Source organism: Epinephelus lanceolatus, chromosome 20 (genome assembly GCF_041903045.1).
Source record: "Epinephelus lanceolatus isolate andai-2023 chromosome 20, ASM4190304v1, whole genome shotgun sequence".
Taxonomy (NCBI): Eukaryota; Metazoa; Chordata; class Actinopteri; order Perciformes; family Serranidae; genus Epinephelus; species Epinephelus lanceolatus.
Window position 1 is genome coordinate 13,859,070 of NC_135753.1, and position 26,124 is coordinate 13,885,193.

General features: G+C 40.9%; 2 protein-coding genes across 3 annotated transcripts in view; one reads left to right on the forward strand and one right to left on the reverse strand.

Moving 5' to 3' along the window:
- Positions 1-286: 286 nt before the first annotated feature.
- Positions 287-8,379, reverse strand: nell3 (NELL (neural EGFL like) family member 3). Its single transcript, XM_033638404.2, has 4 exons — positions 7,316-8,379; positions 6,180-6,739; positions 5,170-5,236; positions 287-4,382 (listed from the first exon to the last, which is right to left on the reverse strand). Exons 1-4 carry the CDS (start codon positions 7,959-7,961, stop codon positions 2,851-2,853), a joined length of 2,805 nt encoding a protein of 934 aa, XP_033494295.1. The 5' UTR covers positions 7,962-8,379; the 3' UTR covers positions 287-2,850.
- Positions 8,380-13,635: 5,256 nt separating this feature from the next.
- apbb1ip (amyloid beta (A4) precursor protein-binding, family B, member 1 interacting protein) overlaps positions 13,636-26,124 on the forward strand; it is a 42,914-nt gene continuing 30,425 nt past the window's right edge. The window contains exons 1-4 of one of the 2 annotated variants that reach the window (XM_078162696.1): positions 13,687-13,816; positions 16,271-16,316; positions 24,155-24,214; positions 25,831-25,927. In XM_078162696.1, coding sequence (XP_078018822.1) covers positions 24,155-24,214; positions 25,831-25,927 — 157 coding nt within the window. In that variant the 5' untranslated portion in view covers positions 13,687-13,816; positions 16,271-16,316. Of the gene's footprint in view, positions 13,817-16,270; positions 16,317-24,154; positions 24,215-25,830; positions 25,928-26,124 lie in introns of both variants that reach the window. The other variant, XM_033638684.2, reaches the window with a different exon arrangement.

The following is a 26,124-nucleotide window of genomic DNA, read 5'->3' on the forward strand; positions in this document are numbered from 1 at the left end:
TTTGGCACCTACAGTTGTTGAATAGGGTTGCTTTCAAATAGGTTCAGTATGTTTGAGATTAAATGGAATGAGTAACGTCTGAATGTTAAACTTTTACCCTTTAACTTAATGGAAAATAATATAAGTGCACTTTAAAATCAATGTCAAGATATTGAAATTGAAGCCACGTGAGATTTTAAATGATGTGGCCCGACAGGAATGCTTTATATTATGTTAAATTAAATACATACTCTGTAATCATCCGACGACATTGTGAAATATCTTTCATCTCTGATTGTGGATTAAAAAGCTTTGAGTGAAATTTATTTTCTGGCAAAATAAATGTACATTTTATTTGGTGTTGAACAAGTATGCATGCATTGACATGTGCAGGGAGCCAAACCAAAAAAAAAAAAAAAATCACATAACATAATGAAGTGAGAATAAAGCTGAAGAATTTCAGTGGCGGCTTCGCTGCCAACTCCCTGAAACACTTAATTATGCCTAATTGTTTAGAGGACAGAACACACACAGAGGCAATTAGGAACGATATGCATGAGCAACTCTACACAGGGAAACAGCATTTAGGCAAAAGAATAACAAAGTATGATGTTTGCACATTCCATAATGCTGTGTTAAACTGTACGTGTGCAAATAAACGTATGATCGAGGCTATCACTGCATGTTTTTAAAAATATCAACACTGCCTACTCAGCGCTTTACCATAAGCACGACACATTCTTATATCTTTCTCATGTCTGCATCCTATAGTGTAAATATAAAAGTCCTGTTTATAAAAGGCAAATAAATATCATCAAAAACATCAAATACCAACTCCTGCTTTTACTATGTAGCATTTGTGTATACTCATTCCTCAGAGCACTGAAGGGATAGTTTGACATTTTGGGAAATGCATGCATTCTGTTTGTTTGATAAGAAGACTGATACCACTCATATGTTGGAGATTATCAATATTCTCATTTAAAGGAATATTTCACCCCCCCAAATGACTATTTGGATATCAGTTACTCACCCCATGTTATGTTGAATTTATGAAGAAAGGTTTGTGTTTCCCGTATGCCTCTACAGTAAACGAAGAATCCAAAAACTGACGAAATCTTGATGAACTGAAAGCATAGGGGACCACTTTTTAAAACAGCAAAACTATATGAAAACATTTATTTACAAACTCTCACACAACTCATGCAGAATAATCCAAGTCTCATTCATCCAGTCGTATGCTCAGTACTTCTCAGACAGACCGCCCTGTCTGAAGGGGAGCTGAACAGAAAGTAAAACTTAAGCCATTTTCTCCTATGAACCGCAGGCAATGTCTGGAGAATAAAGTCTGGACATTGTCTTTCACACATGTAGCATACAACAGCAGACTGGCTGTGTCAGAAGTGTTCTCACCTATTCTTTTCTGATTTCGGCCTGATCCCTGATGATCCCTCTTCTTTACACTTGTTTGTTTTCTTCTGATTTTGCCTCAACTTCATGATAGAAACATCATCAATATACCCACTTGCTCGCAGTGAATTTTCAAGACAATTACTTGCTCTATTTAAACACGGGCTCAGTTGGAAATTACACAGACTTTGTACTAGGGAGCTGGCAGGGTGAAGTCTGGTTGAGGTCCAATCCGACATTTGTGTTTTCACATACAGGTCCTCTGAGTAATGTCTAGCTAACTTCAGGTTTGCAGTACATGTGTGTAAGAGGCTTTATCTATGCTCTCTTCAAAGCCAGACTCCATTTTCAAAAACAGTAATTTTACCTTGCTGAACACAGGAGCTGCTGATCTACCACTGCCTCGATCAGTTAGTTAGTTTGTGTTATTGTCTGACTTTAGTTTTCTTCAGATTCATTTAAGTCACACGATAACACAAACTAACTGATCGAGGCAGTGGCAGACCAGCAGCTCCTGTGTTCAGCGAGGTAAAATTGCTGTTTTTATCAATGCAGTCTGGCTTTAAAGAGAGCATATAAGTTTTACTTTCAGTTCAGTTCCCCATCAGAGCATACGACTGGATAAATGAGACTTGGATTATGCTGCATGATTTGTGTGAGAGTTTGTAAACGGATGTTTTGATATAGCTTTGCTGTTGTGAAACATGCCCCCTGTGACTTCAATTCATCAGGGCTTTTTTTCTGTTTTTGGAATCTTCTTTCACCAGAGGCATGCAAGAAAAACAAAGTTTTCCTCAAGAATTTAACATGACCTGGGGTAAGTAATTTATATATAGATGGTCATTCAGAGGTTAAATAGTCTTTAAACTCTTCCAGAAAGCAAATAAGCATATCTCCCAAAATGTTAAACTACTGTCCTAAATGCCTAGCGATACGATACAAAAAGGTTTGTTACATACAGTACGTGAGTTAAATATGTGCAGGAATGTAAGGATATACATATTTAACGACTCATACAAAAGTAGGCATGCCGATGTGTGTGTACACACACATACATACATACATACATATAAAAGCACCACTGCACATGCATGTACACACACTCATACACACTGTACAGACACACACACACACACACACAAACACATCCCATGAAGAATTGGTCACTGCTCAACCAGCCGAAGTACTTCAAGCAAAAGCAGTACTTACAGTATGTTAATCATACCCAACAGAGATTTCACAATAAAAGTCTAAACACGTAAGGAAATGTACATTTAAAAACAATAATATGACAAAATATGTGTAATAGATGAATAACATTGTTTTTCATCTACTTGTATTCTCTCTTAATTTGGTAAATTGTTGAATCTGCTCTGCAATTCAATATTGTGCAAAACTGTCTTTTTTTTTTTTTTTTTTTTACAAAATGTATTAATGACAAAGACTTAATCTGTTCTTGGATCACACGGCAACCCAGAGGATTGAAATGTTAGTGCCGCCCTCGTGTTTTATCTGGTTAACTCGTCCGCGGATACAGTCCAGAGTGACGTAGACTGCTGTGCCGTTCTGGACAGGAAATGAGGCCCTCAGCCCGATGCTTGCCCACTCGCTCCCTTCAGGCATATATCCAGACACCTGCTGAGCCACAGGACCAGCCTGCCCGCCCTGACCCCCCACCTGCTGCAGAGTGAGTTTTACAATATTGCAGGAGTGTATCAGCTTCAAATTCAGGGCTACGTTTGCCGTCCCTTTCTCATGGAATATAAAGTTCTTCCGGCTGTTCGGCTCCCCTGAGCGGGCCAAATGAACCTGCGGCGTGCCCGGGCTTATCTGCTGGAATGACAGCGGCTTATTCCTGACTGCTCCAAAGGGCAGACCAGTCCTGGACACGGTGGCGGTCAGGGCAGACGACACTGCTGAGGGAATCCAGATAAGGCTCAGCATACTGATCCCAGTGCTGTCCCCAAAGTAACGGATGTTGCACTGGGATGGAGTTGTGATCTCAAAGCTTAGCGTGTCCCCAGTTTCTATGCTCACGGCGCCAGAGAGGGTGATGGAGGTGTCCCTATAGTTGACGCCTGTCTTGAAGGCTTGCATCGCTTCTTGGCCAGTCCCGTTGTGGTTAGTGTAGGCGATCAGGGAGAAACCCTCTCGAATGCAGGTGTGGCCCATAGAGTAAAGCGCCTGTTGGAGGACAAACTTCACAACACCGCTTTCTGTGAAGCGCACACCACGGTTGTCATGGGTTAGAATGATCATATAGGGATCGGACACTGAGGTCATGCGGAAAGTTGGGCGGTAGCTGGTCTGGTAGTGTGCCAACAGGGACATCTGAGCCGTCATTGCTACGGCACCGGTGTCATGTGACAACCAGAGTAGGCTGAAAGAGGGAGTTGCGATGTCATAGAGGTGGATATCCTTGCTCTGGTTGCAGTGTTGATTCGGACTCTTCAGCAGCAGAGTAAAAGTGTGGTTCGGCTCCACCTCCACACCACTGCTGACACTGACACCCTGGAAGTATTTCCCATCTGGCTGTTCGATGCGAACCCCACTTAGGTCCTGACCCTCCTCCTCCTGGCTCCCGTTGAGCCTCATCCCGACCTGAAGGAAGTTCCTGCAGCTGTGCTTTATTGCAAAGTTATGATCCAACCACACCAGGCCATGCTGCAGGAATGTCACCTGCCCCGCATCATTGGACAACAGATCAATTCTCTCTTTGCCTCGGATGTTCAGCTGAAGCCCAGGGAAGATGTGGGTGCCAGAGGTCTTGGCAGAGGGAACTGCCACATTTCCCCTCCAAGACTGGGAGAGTTGGCTCTCTGAAGGCTGACCACAGACAGCGTCACTGATAGCTGTGCAGGGTTCAGAAACAGGCTCTCCATCACAATCAGAACAGGCCTGGCACTCCTGCAGCTCCTGGTTGAAGAAGTAGTCGTGACCACACAAGCCCATCACCGCTTCTCTCTCAGAAACTCCCAGACACCTGAACCCTCCTGTGCAGAGAAAGACCAAAGAGAACGGAGAAACCCAAGGAGTGAAAAGGCAGAAAATGGTTCTAAAATGAAAAAACTACTGGGGAAATTCTTTCCCCACATTGCCCACAATCAAAGGGTAAATTGCATTCATTATCAAACTAGAATTCTGCCTTGCGGTCATATGCCTCCGCAAACCAGTCAAGTTGCAGTTACACTTTACATCCATGTCTGTCCAGACTCATGTGTAACCATGACAGTTGACAATGCTTCAGATGTGGATTGTGCTGGAAAAAAGCTACACATTCTGAAACATGGATGCTACACACACATCTTCCCGGTAGCAGAGAAGATCTATACAATCACGTTATCAAGACGGAGACCCAAAATTAATGTCACCAATTCAGTATCTATCTCCCCTTCTGTTCTGAGCTACAGCTTTGAATAATGGCCAGAGTGTGTTTGCAGAATATTATGATGTCACAGTAAAGTTGACCTTTGACCTTTTGGATATAAGATGTCATCACTTCCTTATTTTTTTCTAATAGATGCTTGTGTGACGTTTTGTCATCATTGAAGTATAAATCTTGAGTTAGGGACCACTGCAAACCTGAAGTTGACCACCAAATTCTAATCAGTTCTAAACGTCTGAGCCAAATGTGAAGATATTCCCTTACAGCGTTCTTGAGACATCGCAATCATAAGAATGAGATATATGCATGACGAACAGACAAACTGAAAGCATAATGCCTCCAGCCAAGGCTACTGCCAACGCAGAGGCATTAAAAAACACATGCATTTAACTCACCTGGAGTATTCAGGCACTTCACTCGCTCTCCACAAATGTTTGGTACTTCAAGGCATTCATCTCTGTCCTACAATTTATACAAAATAATGTTATCATAAGTACATTTTAATGTCGATAACAGAGTTCAATCAATGTAATTTTGAAGGAAACTTCAGGTATCTGTTATTTTGTCTCATGAATTAACTTTAAAATTTGGCACTGTACATTTCTGCAAACCAAAGTTATGTTACATTTGCACATTATCATGGGCATACGCTTAAAAGTCACATTTCTACAACGCTGTTGTTAACATGTGGTTAAGTTAAGGCACAAAAACCACTTGGTTATGGTTCAGAAAATATCTTTTTTTGGCTTAACATGACCCATTTTGGGGTGCACAACCCCCCAATGGAAAAGCAGTGATGTCTCAATAAAAAAACACTCTTTTCATGTGTAAAATGCCGCTGGGATACAAGCAATGGGCAGCTATAACACATCCCATGTTTGGTGCCTAAAGCTGCTGGCAACACGGCAACATTTTTCTCGTTTGCTGGTCGCAAACAGTGGTCTGCAGCTTCGCAGACATTTCGCCTTGGAGTCATATGATCCGCCATCCTCTCCATCTCCCAGTGACAAAATCAGCTTATATATTATGTCTTTCCAGAAACGTTGATATGATACATATGAAATGTGCAAGCGTTTTCGTGGTTTGCATCAATGTACAATGCCAAAATTTTCTTCGGGCGACTGGGCTGAAATAGATCCATGTTTTTTCCTTTGTTATGTATTCTGATAACTGATGAGTGTGAACACTTTCCATCCAAATCATCTATTATTATGATTGTGCATTGCTGCCTGTGCCTCACTGACACCACCATCTGACACAACCACTATCAGCTGAAACCTATTCACACTCTTGTGTGCAGTGGATTGGTTTTCACACATACCGCACCAACATACTGCAGATTATGGAGCTCACCTCCATCATCAGAACAGTTTTAAATATAGTATAGAATTTTAAAGGACAATACCTGGCACATCCTGTCTGCAGTAGGAGAACACTGTGAGATCAGAAAGAAGCCCGGTGGACACATGGTGCACTTCACACACTGAGGTGGGTCCCTCTGAAAATCACAGAACTCCTCCTGCCCACAGGGTGAGGGGCATCCCAACAGAGGTTGAGGAAAATTAGCCTCTCCAACTACATCCATCACCTTTGTGTCCATGTCCATTTTGTGCACGGCGTAGGACTTCTGCAGGTGACTGCGGGCCTGATTCTGCAGCCCCGCCAGGTGGCTCTCGAAGTAGCTCTGCAGCTCACCCTGCAGGCCCTGGAAGGACACCTGCTTGACGGTGTCCGAGAGGAGGCCGTACTGTGCCTTCACCACATCCATCTGCTCGTACATGCGCCGCTGCTGGTCTAGGATCTCCCTCTGTTGGGACAGCAGCGCCTCCTGTTGGTCTGCCAGCTTCTGCTGCAAGTCACGAATGACCACCTGCTGGGCTCGCAGGGCCTCCACCAGCTTCTCCTGCCCCTTGGCCAGCTGAAGGTGCAAGATGAGGGCGTCTTCTGAGGGAACCTCATTCTCCCCTGAGGAGAAAATGATGCAGAATGAAAAACTGGATCAGACAAGTTCTTACTGTTGAACACAGCAGTGAAGGAAGTGATTAAGTGAGATTAACACTGATTCTGATTTCTGCAAATAATGCTGGAACAAAGTGTGAACACTCGGTGACCCCGTTTTATTGGCCTAGCTGGCAAGTGCCATGAAGGTTTCCTGTATGGACCAACATCAAAGCACTCCACATTTTCTGCACAGCTGACTCAGAAACATTTTTCCAGCTCAGTTGCTCTAGTTGCTCTGCAGATATCATTTTGGGGCTGAAGGTCAACAAAGTCCTTTTGCTTTTAGACCATAATCCCAGATCACTGCCGGGAAAAGGGGGTTAAAGTCAATAAAGAGTTATGTGCATTTGGCTAAATTTCAGGCATACTGCTTTTGGTGCAAGATAATAATACATCAACTTCTCTGGTAGCTTGTCACTCAGATGTCTCACAGTGGTTTGACTGGTGCGCAACTGCGCACAAGGTACATTTTAAAGAAGTTAATCAGCCTCTAATCATCTAAAAGCAACAGTTTTGATGACAGTAATGATGATAGCAGACCTGGCTTGATGTCACATGTGAGCTGGACACCCAAAGGCGCGCTGCCAAGCTCCGACGACGGATATCCAAGCTCCGGAAAATCTCCCAGAAACTGCGCGGCTCTGTCGGACAGATGGACAGGAGGGAGCTGGCTGGCGCTCTCCTCTGAACTACATCCCTCTCCAACACAAGACTTCGCAAGACGAGCTTTTGGCCGTATCCTCAGTGGCAGTCTGCACTCGATCCCTCGACACTCCCGGGTGTCATTAGCGGGCTGAAATTGTCTTACAAGAGCGGCGCAGTCCGCATCTGTGCATCCTGCAGGTAAAACTTCAGACGCTCTTTTCCGTGCGCCGCCGCCGCTGCTGCTGTCACTGTGCCGCCCGCGGTGTGGCTGCACAGCCGGATAGGCTTCCGATGCTGCTCTTGGAAAGCTCGGGTACGCGTAGTGTTGGCTGGCGACTATCTGCGCCGCTCTCCCCTGCGCTGTCGGGTTAAAGTGCCGCGGCGGTCTGGAGGATCTGCCCCCCGGACAGTGCGCACCGGTGCACGGTCTCGGATCGCCGGTTTCCGTGCCGTAGCAGTGCGTCCCCCGGCAAATCTCTGCGACAGCTTGCAGTGATACCCAAGACAGCAGCAGCAACAGCGCTGGTGTTACCAAAAGCATTTTTGCATCAGCTCTGCCTCTCTCTCTCTCTCCGTGCCAAGGAAGAATAATGCGCGTTATTCCTTTGATTCCCAATCTGGAAAAATCTCCAAAACTGTGTGGTTCAGTTAGAAAAATAAAGTCCAGAGCGGATCTTCTCCTCTATATCACAACAAACTTTATCACACTTGACACAGAGACTCTTGATCCTGACAGAAAATGCCTTCAGCTCCAGGGTTCGGTGAGACTGTCTCTCCTGACTGTCAGTACGGAATAAAAACATTAGACACACGCATTACCGCTGGCTCTCTCCACGCCTGACCCACTCTGAGAGCTCCTGCACTACAATGTCAGTATGTGGCATTCCTAAGACTTAATTAGCATCAGGTTTCCCCGGCCACAAATTAACCCTTCAACTTCCCTGCTCACAGGAACACAGGAATTCCCCACTGGGGTGAAAGAAGGCACAATCAAACATTTTCTGAATACAAATATTGGCTCCAATTTTCATGTTAAAAAAGAGAGATTTTATATTTTATATTGCTGAAAAATGTTCTCCAATCCTGTCATCTTTTCCCCTGATGACTGCCACTTTTCATTTCACTCTCTGTTGACTTCCCTCTGACCTTATGGCCATCCAGCTTGTAGAAAGTGGCAGTGTTTTTTCTTCAGCACATCCTGAATGTTGAGACAGCTGCTGGTCCTCAACCCAGTGTCCCTCAGGTTACTGGCCTTGTCAACACCGGGCGCCCCCTCTTTATAGACGGAGCCAGCAGAGGTCAAACTTTTGCTGAGGGGACCTATGGCAGGAGTCAAGAATGTGAAACCTACAGCTGGTTTTTGGACCCTCTCATTTTAGTGCTTCAGCACAACATGTCCAGCGGAAGGTTATCTGAGGCTGATGTATGGTGGGTTGTGGTTGTGGGTGATGGTTCAGATGTAAATTTCTGTTTCAATATTTCAAGGTCAGACAGGTATGGAGGACACATGCTGCCAAGAAATTTTAAAAAGGGGGGAAAAATAACATTATGACAATAAAATTTAAAAAAAATCAAAAATTTGATTTATTTCAAAACTTTGACTTAAAAACTCTTAATTTTTTTCTTCAAATTCTTGGTATCTCTTAATTTAACTTACTTAGCACAATTTGAAATGTTGACTTATTTTCTCATACTTTTGACTACCTCCCAAAATTCTGATTTACTCTGTCATAATTTTGATTTGTAATCTCATAATTTAAACAAATTATAACACTTTTGCCTTGGTTATTTTTATCATTTAGAATTTTAAATAAAATTTTGACATATCAATCTAGTATCTCCCAATTTTGACTTTGTATCTCATAATGTTAACGTAATAGCTCATCATTCTGAATAGACGTCACATAATTTAAATGTATTTTATAAATTTTTAATTGTTATCTTTACTTAGTCTCTCATAATTTGCACTCATTCTTTTAAACTTTGATTTATTATCTAAAATTTGGACATACTCTGACATTCTTCTGACCTAGCCTATTACCTCATAATTTTTACTTTGCATCTCTTAAGGTGAACTTAATATCTCCTATTTGTGACCTATAATCCAGCACGTTTTCCCTTAGATTTTCATAATTTAGCTTCTCATAATTTTATAATGTTCAATAAAAATAAATTACCTAGTATCTCACAATTCTGACTTTATATCTCATAATTTTATAATGTTCAATAAAAATAAATTACCTTGTATCTCACAATTCTGACTTTATATCTCATAATTTTGACTTAATCTGTCATACGGTTGATTATCTACTAAAATTGACTTAATCCCTCAAAACTTTGACCTTCATTTAAATTTGGACATATTCTCACATATTTTTGACTTATCACTCCCCTAATGTGAACTTAATATCTCATATTTATGACTTATCGTAATAATTTTGTCTTTTTTTTTTCTTTTTCTTTTTTTACCATTTTAAAGGATTTCAAACTTTTAACGTTGAATCTTATAATATCAATGTATAGCATTTTCATAGTAGGTACGATTGATTCGTACTTTGCACAATTACAATTGCCCCTACTCCCCCACCACTCCGCTTTCATATTGGTAGTATTGTTTTGTATCAGAATATTTGATTATGTTGTTGCTACATAGAAGAGAGCGCCAGTCACAAGATGCCAAGCCCCTACAATGGAGCCGACCTTTGCATTATGCCTCCTATTGTTTATATTTTGGAGACAACATCAAGAACGACACTCTCGCCTGCCTTTATCACCCATGGCCATTCAGTTCAAAGGATGAGATTGGCGAGTGCGGCGCACATATGTAGATTTCAGAGGAGACGGGTACGTTGAGAAATGCCTTTGCAATTCTGCTCACCAACTGTTACTGATTAAATAGTAATCTACTTGCATGTTTTGGTACAGTTGGTGTCCACACCTGAGTCTAAACGTACCCAGATACACTTAAGACCACCTGTCCAACAGAAGTTGGGCACGGATTGGCATACCAAGGTATGGTACACACTGTTCACACTAATCAAATGAACTGGACTTTGTGGTCAAGTATACTTGAAGCCCAGGTTCCTGATGCTGACTTGATTTCTTATATTTATGTCATTTCTTATAATGTTGCCTTAATATTTCATAATTTTTTTTGAGTTATTATCACATAATGTTAACTTAATATACATTTTTTCACTTAGCATGAGTATTTTTGGCAGCAATGGGCTTCCTTAGAAGGCAAGTTTGACTCATGTTAATAAAAACAAACCTCAGATTTCTTTGTTTGTTGGATTCCGTTGGCAGATAAATCTTGCCAAGCAGAGCGGGAGGGGCTGATTGGAAACTTAAATTAGTTGCATACATACAAAAACATCCAGCTGACTGCTGGTTATATTTCTCTGGTGTAAACATGCAGAGTGGATCAGCCCTTCACAGAGAAAATAAGCGGTGCAGGTGGTTAGCATGAACTGCTCCACACCACCCACTGAGCTGGAATGTATAGTACAGCAGAGTACAAACAGAGGGCACTACAACACTCCTAATGCATCACTGTTCACATCATCATCGTGGCAGTTTGTCCTCTGCAGTATTAAAGTTGACAAATGCTTTAGTGTTTCCAAAGGTGTCCACTGGTTTTCTCATTATCACCCCATTTTCTTTTAGTGCAGAAAAACCCAAGAAAGGTTCTCAGAGGTGTGTCGGAGCCTTCAGATTTAATATGATGGAGACTAATGGCTTAAAAGTATGCCCCCTCACATACCTCACACCTTACCATGTGGGGTTCTGCAATAATTCAAATCCTATATAAGTAGGGCTTTGTTTGGCAGCTCCTACTTTATTGGAAATGCAAAAAATTTTCAGTAAAAAATAACAATCCTTTACAGTTTCTTGACTCCATGCCATGATGTATGAGCTGCAGCATACATGAGCAAAAACATTATCAGTATCCACTCTGATGGACCACCCTCAGTGAGTGAAGAGTGACTGCAAAGACACAACAAAGCAGGCAAATAACCCCTCTCTTTGCTGCCGACCTCCACCACTGTTAATCAGTGTATATCTCCTTGAGAAATGTTCTCTGAGGGAACTGCCGCACTCGTGTTTAGGAGATGCTTGGAGCTAATGGGAGGGCTGCCTATGGTGTCCATCTGTTTGTCAACCCCTGAGAGAGGAGAGAGGAAATGAGGGTGGTTGGGACACATGCCTGTACCCCGAGTGTTTGTTTAATACATCACGAGTCATGAAAGGCTCTTGGACGCGTTCAAGGTTATTTGGTTTCCCCCGTGGCGCTCGGCTTCAATGATGACAGGATTTCGCCACAGAAAGGGTGGTCCGCCTTTCCCAGTGGAGTCGAGGCTGGTCTTCGGGGGGAAAATAGGACACAGAAGTGCTAATAATAGCAAAATAATGCAAACGGAAAGTCATATTTTCCTCTATAAACACATTAAGGAGTTGAAAACGAGGGTAGAAATGGGGGCACATTGTTCTTCTAAGCATGATTTTGCTTAAAGGAGAAGTGTGTAAGATTTAGGGGGATTTGGTGGCATCTACAAGTAAGAGATGCAGATTGCAACCAGCTGAAACTTCTCCCAGTTAGAATTCCTTCAGTATTTATCGTTCAGTATCGTTTTTACCGTGAGACGAATTATCCATTGAGTTCTCTTCCTCTCCAAAACAGGCAAGGCTACTGAAACCAGTAGAAATACGGAATAAAGCAGCTTCACGTTACAAATCAGTGGTTCTCGTATCTAATTTGGAACATCAGACTGCTCACCTTCATTCTGATCCAGACATTCAGGAGGTTTTTACTGTGAGTCGAATTATCCGCAGAGGTCTCCTCCTCTCCAAAACAAATAGACCAATGATTTAAGCCAGTAGAAACACTCATTAAGGAGTTTGAAGTTGCAAATCAGTGTTTTTCTGACACTGTTTGGCATGTAGGAAGTGGACTGCTATCCTTGCACCTGCTAATCTAAGCTCACCTTTTTACTCTATTACTTACGATCCAGATATTAAGAAGGTTTTTACTGCGAGCTAAATTATCCGCAGGGGTCACTTTCTCTCCAAATCAAACAGACCCGGTGATTTAAACCCATAAAAAACTGAAAAAGCAGTTTTTACCTTACCTGTGAATGACCCTATCTAGAGTGTTTGGTTTGTCTGTTCTGGGTTGCTGTGGAAACATAGCTTTGCAACATGGCGATCTCCACAGACGAGGACCCTCTCCTTCTAGATATAAACAACTCATTCTAAGGTAATGAAAACACAGTGATCCTTATTTACAGGTGATTATACACTAAAGAAAAACAACTTTGATTCAATTTCTGCCAACATATCCTTCTAAATCCACACTAAACCTTTGATGATCCTCATTCCTTGCTATGTTTGACCTTTTCCAAATATTTTTGACGTCTGTGTAACGTGAGGAGGGATTAAAAAGAGATGTGAAATCTTGTTTTTTGGCCTCCCAGGTTGACTCAAGGAGAAATGCAAATAAATAGAGATATCTGTGTCTGCCTGGTCAGATAAGAGCCAGAGGCTATTCATAGCTTGACAGCTCAGCTCTCCTTGGTTCCCCCCCCTGAAGATAGCTGACCTTGTTGCACCACACCAGTGTCTTAAGATATTTCTTTCTGATTTTAAGCAGAGAAAAATAATGCTTGACTGTAAGTGAAAGCAATTTCTGTATGCCTGAGTCGCCTTGAAAAGGTTTGTTTGTCTTTATTTTAAAGTCATACAGCAAATAATTCTCAATGTATGGATTGTGTGGAGGAAACACTGTATTTTTCAAAAGAACTTAGATCACTGGAACTCAGCTGGACTGTGTCGTGCCACCACTCCTGCCTAAAGACCTGCTGTAAATCAGTCTCAGCGAGGTGAATTATTAACCAAGACCGTCACATTCCTTGTGCTGAATCAGCCGTTCTTGATCCCACCAAGACCTCGCTTTTATTTTTTCTTTACTTCCAAATCCTTCATCATTTACTCAAGTGCTTATCAATCACCACCATGACTGGAGGTCACAGCAAACTTGACAGCAGTTTGTTTTGTCCTGCTCTGTCCACATTTGAAACACTTGCAGTACAGTGCAGATAAGGTGGCTGTTAAGAGAAGGGGCGGCCCAGCGCTGCCCAGACAAGACTGTTGTGAAAGTGTTGAGCTTTTCAGAAGGAATGCAGTGACAGGTCTCAACCTGAACTTCCGCATTAAGCAGGAAGAAGTCAACAGTCAAAAGAGCCAGATGCAATCCGCATCAACACACCCAAATCTGCCCGTATATGACTGTTTTCTGGTGTCAAGCTTATTTAGAAAATAGTATTTTGGGGAGGAACTGATGTCCATGAGGCTGTTACCTTGAAACTAACCGGTGAAACAAGGATTACATTTGAAAAGGTGAGTTACATGTCTGCTAAGTTGGATGTTGAGTTAACGGTGTACACCCAGAGCTGCTTTCCTCTGAGCGTACATGACATTGACAGCTCTGTGTTTCTTTGTTGCTTTTAGATGATTGGGAAGTCAAAACAATTTTTCCCCTCTGCCTGAAAAGAAGATACAGATAATATGTTACAGACTGGAAAGACAATTTTTGTGATTAAAAGCCTCCTCCTTGACTTTAAAAAGTTGTCAAATTATGTTGTAACAGTACAAAAATGATACAAAATGGTTATTGTCACACTAGATACTTTTGTCCTCATGAGCTAAAGCTTAATTAGGTTGCTGTACAGCGATAAGGCAGTCATTAGGATATTTTAGTATAATGAAAAGAGTGTCAGTTCATATGTGCTCTTGTCTGCTTTCCAACTGGGTGGACCCAGCTCTAATTTCAGCTTGCTGTATGACTCAATAACCACATGAAACTGATAGGCTTGGCCTCTTATGTTAAAGCTAATAGCGCTGTCACTGATGATAGGAACATTTTGTACATTTTGGCTTTTTGAGATGAGATTAAATCACAGAACAATTTGGACTGGATTACTTATAAACTGTATATCATTGCAAGAGACTGTTTGGAATGGTAGAGTAAAAATCTTTTCTGTTTCTGACCGCTGTCAAGCCAGAGCAAGCTGTGATATATGTTTAGACAGACTGTCCAATGACTCATGTGCAGAGGGGATTTTATGTAACACAAAAAAAGGTTATGTAAATATAACCTCAGTGGAAATTAGTGTCCATGTTTGATTTCTGCAAAAGCACCTTCAGCAAACACAGATACGATCTCATGTATGGTTAAATGTCAGTTATGATTCTTGGTTTTTATGTCCTCCGGCACCTTGTGTCTGCAGCCGACCCCCTAATTTGCCTACTTTACAGTAGAGTACATCCAGTTCTGTAAACACATCTGCCTAAGACCCCAAGTAAAGATATCTGAGCTGAGTAAGAGAGGGAGTTTCTGTTCATTATGGTAAACATGCTGTGACTCGACACGGCCACTTACAGTTGTTGTCTGGTTTCCATTTTCTTGCCTGAAACTTGAGTTACACATGTGTGCTCTGAGACATATTTGAGATTATTTAGAGGGGGAATCGCTCTCTGGAGGAATGCAGAAGTCGCTTGCATGCTTTATATTGTTGACTTTTTATTTCTTTGGATACCAGAATCACGGTGGTGTGTTTTCCCAATGCATTGTGCGGGTTTGAGAGGGCGCCAGATTTCATGCCCAAGTGTTTCCAATAATATTTATAAATGCTGACGAATCACATATTTTCAGAGCGGTTTCTGGAGAGAAAATGGTGCAAAGTGGCAGCAACATACTTTCATGATTGTGTTCCTTCAGGCTGTAAACATTGTCCAAAGTGATGTGAATATGAAAGTTCATAAATACAAACTTTGTTTTACAGTAAATGCTGTTTTTGATGGGAAATTAAATTATCCCATTTTCCTCCCCATATTGCCTTACAGAGGGCAATCTACACGTCATCAGCTTGTTCTTTTAAATGGAAAACTCTGCTCACTTTAGAGCACTTTATGCAAATAGCGTTAGTCATGCCAAGCTCTCTTCCAACTAAGAAGGCTCTCCATTATTGCTGATAAAAATCTTTTGCATGATTTCACAACAGATCCACGTCATTTCTGATATCTTAAGCCAGTTTTTATATTCAGTGTCTTTTTTTTCAATACATAGCTGGACATGTTGGGAAATGAGCCCACTTGCTTTCTTGCTGAGAGTGTGATGAGAGGATAGATACAACTCATGTCTATACACAATAAGAAGTGGGAGCCAGGAGACAGTTAGCTTAGCCTAGCATAAAGAGTGGGAACAGGGGGAAACAATTACCCTGCCTGTCAAAAGATAAAAAAATAGTCTACCAGCACCAGCTCACTAACATTAACAATTAATATGTTGTTTGTTTAATCCCAAGGCTTTTTTTTAAGCATTGGACAAAGACAGGCTCGTTGTTTCCCCCTGGTTCCAGTCTGCTAAACTAAGCTAAGCTAATCCTCTCCTGGCTGTAGCTTCAAAGCCTAAAAGACAGGCATCTCCTCATATGACTCTCAGCAAAACAAAAAAAACAGTACACTTTTAGAGACCTTTAGCGACCTTTCAGGCAAGAGAAAAATACTTTATTGAGCCAGTTTGAACTGTGCCAATTACATATGATGTTGGTCAATATTAAAGGTCAATTTGCATGTCAAGAAAGTTTCAGTTTGTTGTAGGTTTATTGTACTACCTTTTAGTCTTGTGTGAAACGGCTCAGTGAACTCTTGTCTCGCACAATATCACCAACACCAGCTAGCTAAGTTAGCAAGCTAGCTAGGTTACTTAGCTATTTTCCTAGCACAAAAGTAACGTTACCATATCAGATATGTTTTATCCAGCGACTCCTTTTCTTTTTATCTGTTGGGTAGCAAAAGAGCAACAAGCAAGCAACAACAAGCAAGACCCGTTGCCAATGTGAGTAGGCTACATCCTGGTCTGAAACACACAGGCATAGCTCCAGCAAGAGAAACCGTCATGAAGTCAATAACATTACTTAGTTGTTTTAATTACCCCGTCCTATGCCCCACCACTTTTTGCTCTTTGCTTCAATAGAATGCCCTAGGGATGATGCTTTTCTGTAGGCCGACGTTGAAGTTAGCTTCACCCTGGTTCCCTCATCAAAAAGCCTTTTGGATTATTGCAGAAAATAAGGTCTTTGGCAAGCAAACATTAATGGTATTTACCAGTTGGTTCAGCACGATAGTATTCACAAATGAACACCATTTTCATGATTACTGAAGCCTAAATGCAATCACCGTTAGCTAACAGCTAACGTTAGGGTAGCATAACAAGACTATGAAGACGTGTTTGGCAAGGCTTGGGGTGATGACGTTCTGTAGTCTCAACTAGCTTTGAGATAAACTAATTATTGAACTTGTTAGCAACTCCTTTGGTTAGGACACATAGATGCTTCAAAGTTCACAAGTGGGCTATTTACTTAGATATTTTATGTCAGACAACAAATTTTGAAAGTCTCTTAAGCTTGTGTTAACCACAGACCTTATTTCAGGCACCTCACCAAAAAACTAATTCAAAAAAACCCACTGACTTCAAGACGAGGGAACTGTGAGTGGTAAAATGCTAATTCATTTCTGGGTTTTAGGACTCATTCCTGGGGGACTATATAACAGTTGAGTATGTTTGAAACACGGCAAAACCTTGGTCAACCTTCCCCTTTTCTGTTGAAAAGAAAACCAAATTTTGAAGATGGTTAAAAATGTGTCTAGGGTACTTTTGTAATCTTCACAGACATGTTACATTGTGTAAAGTCACATCTTATGTCTACTGTTAGAAGAATGCTAGCTAACTAACTAGCTAGCTGAGTAACGTATAGCCACATCAAGAAGAGTTAGCCTTGTGTCAGATCAACAACGGCAGCCAGGTTTGCTTACCCCTTATGTCTGAAGTAATGTTGAAGAGATTTGAAAACGGACAGAAAGGTTGGTTGCAGACATTTTTTTAAGATGACATGAATTATCATTGGCCAGAAAAGACCAAGGCTAATGTTCCTTTGATTCTATTATCTCTGTAAGGCTAAGGGTTTAGGTTTTTTTTTTTAAGGATTTTTATTTAAATAATAATAATAATACTAATAAATATAGCAATTTCTCATCAACCTATATCAATATCAGGTTTTAGATAAGAATTTCTGGTTCGGCCACACCCGATTTCCAGTTTAAGCTCCACCCAGTGTGATTTCAAACTCCACCCATTATGAGTACAGATAGGGATACACATAATTTCGCTGGTTGAACAGATACAGACAACTTGGTCATCTCTAGTAGGGTTACGTGCTGCTCCAAAGTAGCTAACGTAACTTACTGTAAAAAGAGAATAACATAAGGTCAGCACCACGGTTTGCATTTAGTTATAAATGCCCATTGTACTTTACAAAATGGGAAAATGGGACACATACCTGGCAGTGCAGGAGTAATGTTGACTGATAGTCTCTTCATCCTTGGTCTTCCATTTTTGTTGCGACCGGAAGCCTCAGTTTGCGTCGTTTTGCCTTGACCATGAAAGTTAACATTATGAATACATCCTTTTATCACTTACTGTAGTCCTTCCTGTCCGCTTCTTAAAGCGATTATGTTTGACTCCCAGAAACTATGTAATAATCACTGCGCCATCCAACTAAATGCAACAGGCATTGCTATGTTCTCCTTGTCAAGCTTGTCTGACCTAGCAACAGTAACTACGGGGGCGGGTATTACGTAATTCTTAACAGTTTTATGACAAATTGCGACTTTCTTAACTTGAAATATTATCTTTTAAATAGACAAATGTACTGTTGGTAATTCATGGCACTATTCAAACTGGACCAAAAAAAAGTCATCAGTAACACTAGTGATAGTAGCAATGTTAGACTGTGTACTGATAATCTAATATGGTTGTAGTGTCAACAGTTTAAGGTTAACACCTTTCTGTGGTTATCCTCTGAGTTTTGTTTGCAGTGTCACAGCTACAAATAGATAAAGTGTAATGGCCTACTTCCTTAAGTTTAATGTTGATGGGTGGAGTGAGACACGAACACAAGCGTGCACTTAGAAACTTCACACACACAAAAAAGAGCAACGCTTTCCTCCATCAGCAGACGCCTGTTTGTTTTCAAGGTCTGACCAATGCTGCACTCACCCTGTCTGACTTCTCTTTACTGTATGAGAGTTGGGAGCACTCCATTTAATACATTTGGCCTCTAAAGGCAGCTGCCAGGGAGTGACTGGACTGACACAATTTTTTTCCTTGTGTGACTTTAGAAAATACACTCTGAAAGTGGCATCAGATGCTCACAGTGTTTACGCATTCTGTGTGGTTGTTCGTGAGTAAAGAGCTGACTTGGACCAAAAATCATACTGTGGTTGTTACATTGAGATCTGTTGTATTGCCGTCGTCATAGCATTAAATAAAATGTGACACCACAGGAAGAAGAGAGGAATGAAAATAACGAAGAAGTAGTTTTTTAAATGAGCATTTAATATAAAGTATTGCATTTTTTGAGTCTGCAATTGCATAGATTATTTTGCCATTATGCAGAATATCACATACGTCCATGCAATTGATGTTTTCAGACCATTAATATGTGATAGAATGTGAGTGAAGGAAACAGTAGTATTAACGTTGCAGGTGGCTGTTCATGTCGCCATTTCCTACACAATTTCAACATTGCAAGTGGCAGGAAGTTCACCCATAACCACTTCCTCCTAGGGGCAATCCATTCTTGTAAGGCGTGGAGGAGTGGGCCCATACGCTAACACAACAGTTACAAAGACCAGCACATACGCCAGATACACAAAGAAATTACTGCGTGACATTCAAAGTTTAGTCTTTATGGAAATACTTTGTGCAGTAGCATCACAATCAGAAAGGTTCTGCAAGTTTTTATCATCTATAAAATCAGACGATGCAGACTCTCTTCAGCTCCAAACCCTACATGCACACGCCATCTGTTAAATGTTGGAACAATATTGATCCATTTCACATCCAAATGGGAAACATCATGTCACAGCACTGTATGAACTTTTGCCTGGAACACAATCAATCACTCCTGTCTCTTCTGCAGTGTGACTGAGGGTTTGCCCCAAGTGTCTTTACTTTGCTTTTGATTAAATCTCTGCTTTTCTTTTTTCTTTTCTTTTCACATCTAAAAGTTTACTAAACAGATTCCAAACTGTGATGAATGAAAGCAGCAAGTTACACTTTGTTAGAGATAATATTTTCATATCTATGTACCATAAAGGAAGAAAAAGAAAGTGATGACTCGAGATTTAGTTATGCAAACATTTCTCTGGGGGACAGGAAATCTCATTGGTTGAGTTAAACCAATGAGATTAATGAGTAGGTGGAGCGTTTTTTTTTTTGTTTTTTTTTTTCGGGTTAGTCGCTAACAGCACTCTAACGAGGAGGCCTGTAAGAAAACAATGGGTAAAGAGTGTGTAGCCACTGTGAGGTCTGTTATAGATGTGCAGAAAAAAATTGCTGCCTTAATTTTAACCACACCAAACTTAACAGTCAACATAACCATGTGTAACCATTATGCAACAACCCAGCCTCAGAGTTTTGCAGACCAGTCATGCTTTTGTGCTACAAACTTAGTAAAGCCACACTGATGTATTTACTGTAGGTCAGCAGGTGAGCTGACCTGGTTTTACAAAAATACAGCCACGCTTCAAGCTAGACTGTTGCAACATCATTATGTCTTTAATGAACATTCATATTTTGTTCCAAACTTTATACAGAACATTTGAATATGAAAACAGTAGGCCATAACACAGAAAACAAAAACTGTGTTTGCCTTTGCTGCCATATTCCTATCTTTGTGCCTCACCCTGTGTAATCTGCACAATGACATTTGTATAGCACTGTTCTAGTCCTCTGACTACTCAAAGTGCTTTTTCACTACATGTCACATTCACACATTCAAACACTGGTGGCTGAGGCTACCATACAAGGTGCCGGCAATCGAACCGCTGATCATCTGATTAGTGGATGACCCGCCCTACCTCTGAGCCACAGTCGCCCCAGTAGGCTAGCAGTACTTGGAAAATTTGCTTACATTTTGCTTGTTATAATATAATTATTTTAGGAATTATGCATGACTGATATTTTTTAAATTAACATTATAGAAAAAATCTCACCAACCCTCTTTAGTACTCCAAAGTACCCTTAGGGGTACACATACTCCCACAGACACTGGAATAGGCTATTGATAGGCTTTGACATACCAAAACTGCAGTCATGCTAGCAGGTCTGTGAGGCTGTGCCTAACACAGTGGTGTTAATAAATGCTTACATCAGCATACTAACATATTCACGATCACAATGGTCAACCCAATTGCCAGAATAAATGTTGGTTTCATACATCTCTGCAAACTTCTGGTACAATTGTACATTATAGCAGACGCATTGAAACTTTACATTTCAACAAGGCTGTGGTTAACGTGTGATTAGGTTTACAAAACCCAATTGTTTATGGTAAGGAAAACATCATGTTTTGGGTTAAAATACTTGGTTTTGGGGGCACAATCCCCGCTGGAAAAACATTGACAGGTCCCTACAAAACACCCAATGTTGGATGCCTAGAAAGCTGCTGGAAACACAGTGGTGATGGAAAAACACAACTGGTTTTGTTGTTTGTTGGTCTTGAACAGTGGTCTGCAGCTTTGTAGGCGTCTCAGCTAGGTGACATGCCATCTACCATGGTCTGCAGAGACGTAAAATGCCAACATTGTCTCCTAGTGACTCGCCAGCAATGGTAACATGGACTTTCAGCAGGTATTGTGTAGCTCAGTGTGTTGGCATGCTAACATTTGGCATTTAGCACATAACTAAGTAGCATACAGTTGAGCATAATCGTTATTGTTGCAGGTATTTGGCCATACACCAAATTCTAATTTTGACTTGATGAAAGCATTAGATGAAAAGTCAGGGGATCACAGTCATAAGGATATCTCATCTGGGAACCATGAATTTGTGTTTATTTTACTATAAAAGCGAAAGATTTGATTTCATTCAGGCACAAAAGGTAAAGCCAGTATATCACCAAAATTGGTAGGATTCATCCTCTGGCAACCAAGAATGTCTGTGCAAGATGTCATGGCAATCCATACAGTTGTTGTTGTGATATTCCAGTCTGGACCAAAATGGTGGATTTACTGACTGACACACCAACCAACATTGCCATTCTCAAAATCTTCCGTTAAGAGGTAAAATGAAACACAAATGTGTGGTTTACATTTCAAGTTAATATAAAAGAATGTCATTTCCTGAACACAATTACTGTTTAGCTCTATAGCGTGACTAAAAATGAGGTTAGTGATACTCATTAACAGCCACAGAACCACAGACAGAAAGCGGAACTTTAATGTTCACCTGTGAGCTGTCTTTCAAACCACTCCTCAAAGTGATTATGGAGCTCGCAGTTACAGCAGCTATACTCTCTGTTAAAATGTCCTTTATCAGAATATTGTACCCTTACAGGCTCAGTCACTGTAGGGCACACTGGACTGTCAGCATGCATAGGAGCTGTACAGTAGCAAACACAGCACATTACATCTCTGGAATCCGTGAAAAACCCATCAAAGCACCACTGTGACTGAATGAACTCCCACTGACACCTTCACACTACTGGTCCTGTTCCAGTGTAAGAAAACATGGAGTCTGTTTTGACTGCACATTCTAGCCCATCATAACATTTACTCTGAGAAAATGGGGATTCAAATAATACATGTGTGAGAGACAGCATACTGTACATAATTACAGATAGGATCTTTAGGTGCTGTTTCCCAAGAAAAACACAGTCGGGCCACAGGCTTTTTGCTGCTTTAGACTGAAAATGCAAACTGTCTGAATTCAACTACATAAATCTCCACTCGATCGGTAGATTGAAATGTTGCCATTGTATGTTTCTGAAAACCATAGATATGTTACAATTGTATGTTTCATAATGTATGATATCGACATTTCTAATGTGACATAGTTCATATTACAAGCACATGAGCTGATTTTGTCATCAGAGGATGGAGGGGATGGGAGATGGTGTGAGACCTAGGCGAGACAGCTGCCAAGTTACAGACCACTGTGTGAAACCAACAAACAACAAAATCAGTTGTGTGTTTTAGCTAGACATAATGGCATTTCCAGTTGGGCTTGTGCAGCCCAGTTGTCAGAAGAATATGTTGGCATTGTGCATTTCCTACAAATCATATCAATGTTTCTTAAGCGTCATAGTGTATGAGCTGACTTTATCATGCGGGGGTAGAGGGGATGGTGGGTGGCGTGACAACAGCAGACCACTGTTCAAGACCAAACAACAAAACCAGGTGTGATTTATCAAGTCATTGCTGCATTTCCAGCTTTTTAAGCACCAAACCTGGATAATTTGTAGAAAAACATTGCTGTTTTTCCAGTTGATTTTCAGGCATGGAAAGCAGTTGCTTTTTACATAGACATCACTGCTTTCCCTGCCAGGATAGTGGCACTTTTTTCCTGCTGGGATTGGGCCCCCAGTACCAGGTGCTTTAATCCAAACCATGAGCTTTGCCTAACCCTGACCACACATTAACCACATCCTTGTTAAAATGTAGAGTTCCAGCATTTCCTCTACATAGTCATGTGCAATTGTAACCGTCTGTGGTTTGCAGAAATTTACTATGCCAACATTTTTTCTGGTAATTGGGTTGGATTGTGCCCCAAAACCCAGGTATTTTAAGCCAAAACAAGATCCTTTCTTAACTCTAACCAAGTGGTTTTTGTGCCTAAACATCAATGCATTAACCACAGCGTTGTTTGATCGTGAAGAATCGTAAAGTTTCAACATATTTCTAACATAATAAGGTACAGATGATCCATATCTGTGGTTTGCAGAAATGTACAATGCCAACATTTATTCTAAATCAATGGCAGTTGATTGTATGAGTCTTGACACTTGATCAACAATGTATAGCAAAGCTCAGTATACAAGCACGCACACCTTATACTGCCACAGTATCGTACAGTATTTCAAATGAATTGGTGTTGTTACACATAATGACTGAAAACAACTTTGTCCTTTGTAATCATGTAACGTGTCGCGAGTGCATGATTTTGACACATAATGGTCTCATTGCAGTGGTGAGTTTGAGGATCTATGGTTTAAAATAAACTGGAACTTGTGTGACTCATTCAGTGTAGCATTCAAAAGCAGGAGGGTTTTGAAGACGCCATTTATAAATATATGTCCGAATCATATCATTCTCTATTATTTTACCTCTGAATCTGACATAACATACAAAAATAAAATGAAACTGCACTCTCTAGTTCAACATGTGCGACAAGATGCAACACGTTCTGGTGAAAGATGAGTGCCTGGAAGTTATGCATACATACTTTTCTTCCTTCAGTCTGGGTTGGAGATGTTTTGCAAGATAGTGTGGCCTCAGGGCACTTAATACAACTGCGCACATTTCAAAGTAAAGTAGCAGTGCTGCGTCTCACCACTGGGTGTGTAACATACACGTGTGTTTAACAGTAGTCTAACCATGCAGATGGATTCACCTCTTCATTCCATACATTCCTTCACTGTCATTCGTCATGACAGCCATATCTAATCAATGGAAACTCTTTGTTTTCTTGAAGCAACAATCAGCACAGGTCATTGGTGCATGCGAACAGTGCACTAGCACCAGTTTTGTCTCATGGTAAAATGTTTACACACTGATCTTTGACTATTTTTTTTGAGTGTGTGTGTTTGAAACTTCTGTTGTTTCGTTAAACAGATGGATGACATTGACGCCATGTTCAGTGACCTGCTGGGGGAGATGGACCTCCTCACTCAGGTGAGTTTTGGGCAGTTGGCTTTCAACACTTCACTCCACATCTTCAGGCTCTTCCCTTCTATTTATTTCTTTGTTACCTTATTCATTATTTATCACTCATGGTTTATTATTACAACTTATTGTTATTAAGTTGTATTGTGCCCTGTAGCTGAAATACTTACAATATACAACAAAAAATACTTGTCTTAAAGGTCCACAATGTAAGATTTAAGGGGATTTAGTTGCATCTAGCAGTGAGGAATACAGATTGCAACCAGCTGAAACTTCTCCCAGTTAGATTTCCTTCGGTACTCATTGGTCAGGAGGTTTTTTTTTTGTTTGTTTTTTTTACTGGGAGCTGAGTTATCTACAGAGGTCTCCTCCTAAACAAACAGACTAGGTGATTTAAACCGGATTAAGCACAAATTAAAGCAGTTTCATGTTACAAATTAGTGTATTATTTCCAACACTGCTCGTCGCCGAGGGGCTACTAATTATGGTGGCTGACGTGAAAACGCGAATGGCCCTGTCTAGAGCCAGAGTTTGGTTGTCCAATCTGGGCTACTGTAGAAACATGGCGGTGCAACATGACAACCTCTGTAGACGAGGCACTGCTCCCTATGTAGATATAAATGGCTAATTCTAACCAAACGTAACAAAATGAAAACACGATGATTCTTATTTTCAGGTGATTATACACTAAAGAAAGCCTCTCTGTATCGACATAACATCATTAGCGTTGCTGCCCGGTTTCCATAGTAACTTGCATTCTTTGGATACATGTCTATGGCCTTGATGTAATAATTGAATGCTTCTGCGTAATCCCTCTTGATATAAAAAGCATTGCCTTGCTGCCGTAAATCCTACACACTGGATCTTTAAGAAAATAATATAAAAGTTATATTGCTAAGGATTGAATTATATATACATTATTAACAATTAACAATGCTATTTACCATATATAAGTACCTATATTTCTGTCTCACAACATCAGATCTTCTTTATTTTTGCAGTAAAGCATCATTTTTTAATGAAAGATATTATATGCACCTTTCATGAACCACATACTGAACGCAGTGACACATTTTCTCCAGACTGCCCACGGTTGATTCTCTAACAGTATACCTTAAATACCTTACATTTCTTCTCTAGAGACAGACGACAAACTCACTAAAACCCACCATCGATCACCGAGACACTCTACACTGTCAAGCACAACAGACACAGTGGGGGGAAACACTCTTTGTGGTCATCTAACAACCATAAATTACACACTCTTTTGGAAGGGGTCAAATGGCACACAGCGGCTAGAGATTACACATTTTTTTCTTAGTGAAAAACCCTGCTGACCACTTTGATGTTGTTTTCCAACCCACCGCTCATTCTAAGTCGCTTCCATTTTGCTGGGGGGGGGGGGGCTTAATACAACACACAGAAGCCCTGTTAGTTGTAATACCTAAAAACAGATGTAACATTACACATGTAAACATTATACTTTCTTACATGATGTGTGGGGACAGTTCATGCTTCAGAATGTGTTGTGGATTAACTCTTGGAGCCTCTGGGGTTCTAATGGCTGTACAGATATTATATTCATGCTCTTTTAAACACACTGCCTTGTTCATTCTTCCCTGCAGAGTCTCGGCCAGGAAACAGTACCTCCTGAGCCTCCTGAGCCTCTCCCCAGCACCAACAAGGAAGTCAACTTCTCCATCGGCTTCACTGACCTCAATGGTGACTTAACATTTTGTCTATTGCATGTGTGGAAATGCAACAAAGAGCTGGCTGTTGAGCTTTTTCATGATGACAATGTGGCAGTTGTGCAAGGGCAGGATATATATCATGCTTCATCAGTTATCCAGGAGATGACCCAGATTACTAGCAGTGACGTAAAGAAGTAGAAAAACAGCACTCAGTTGCTCAGCAGAATA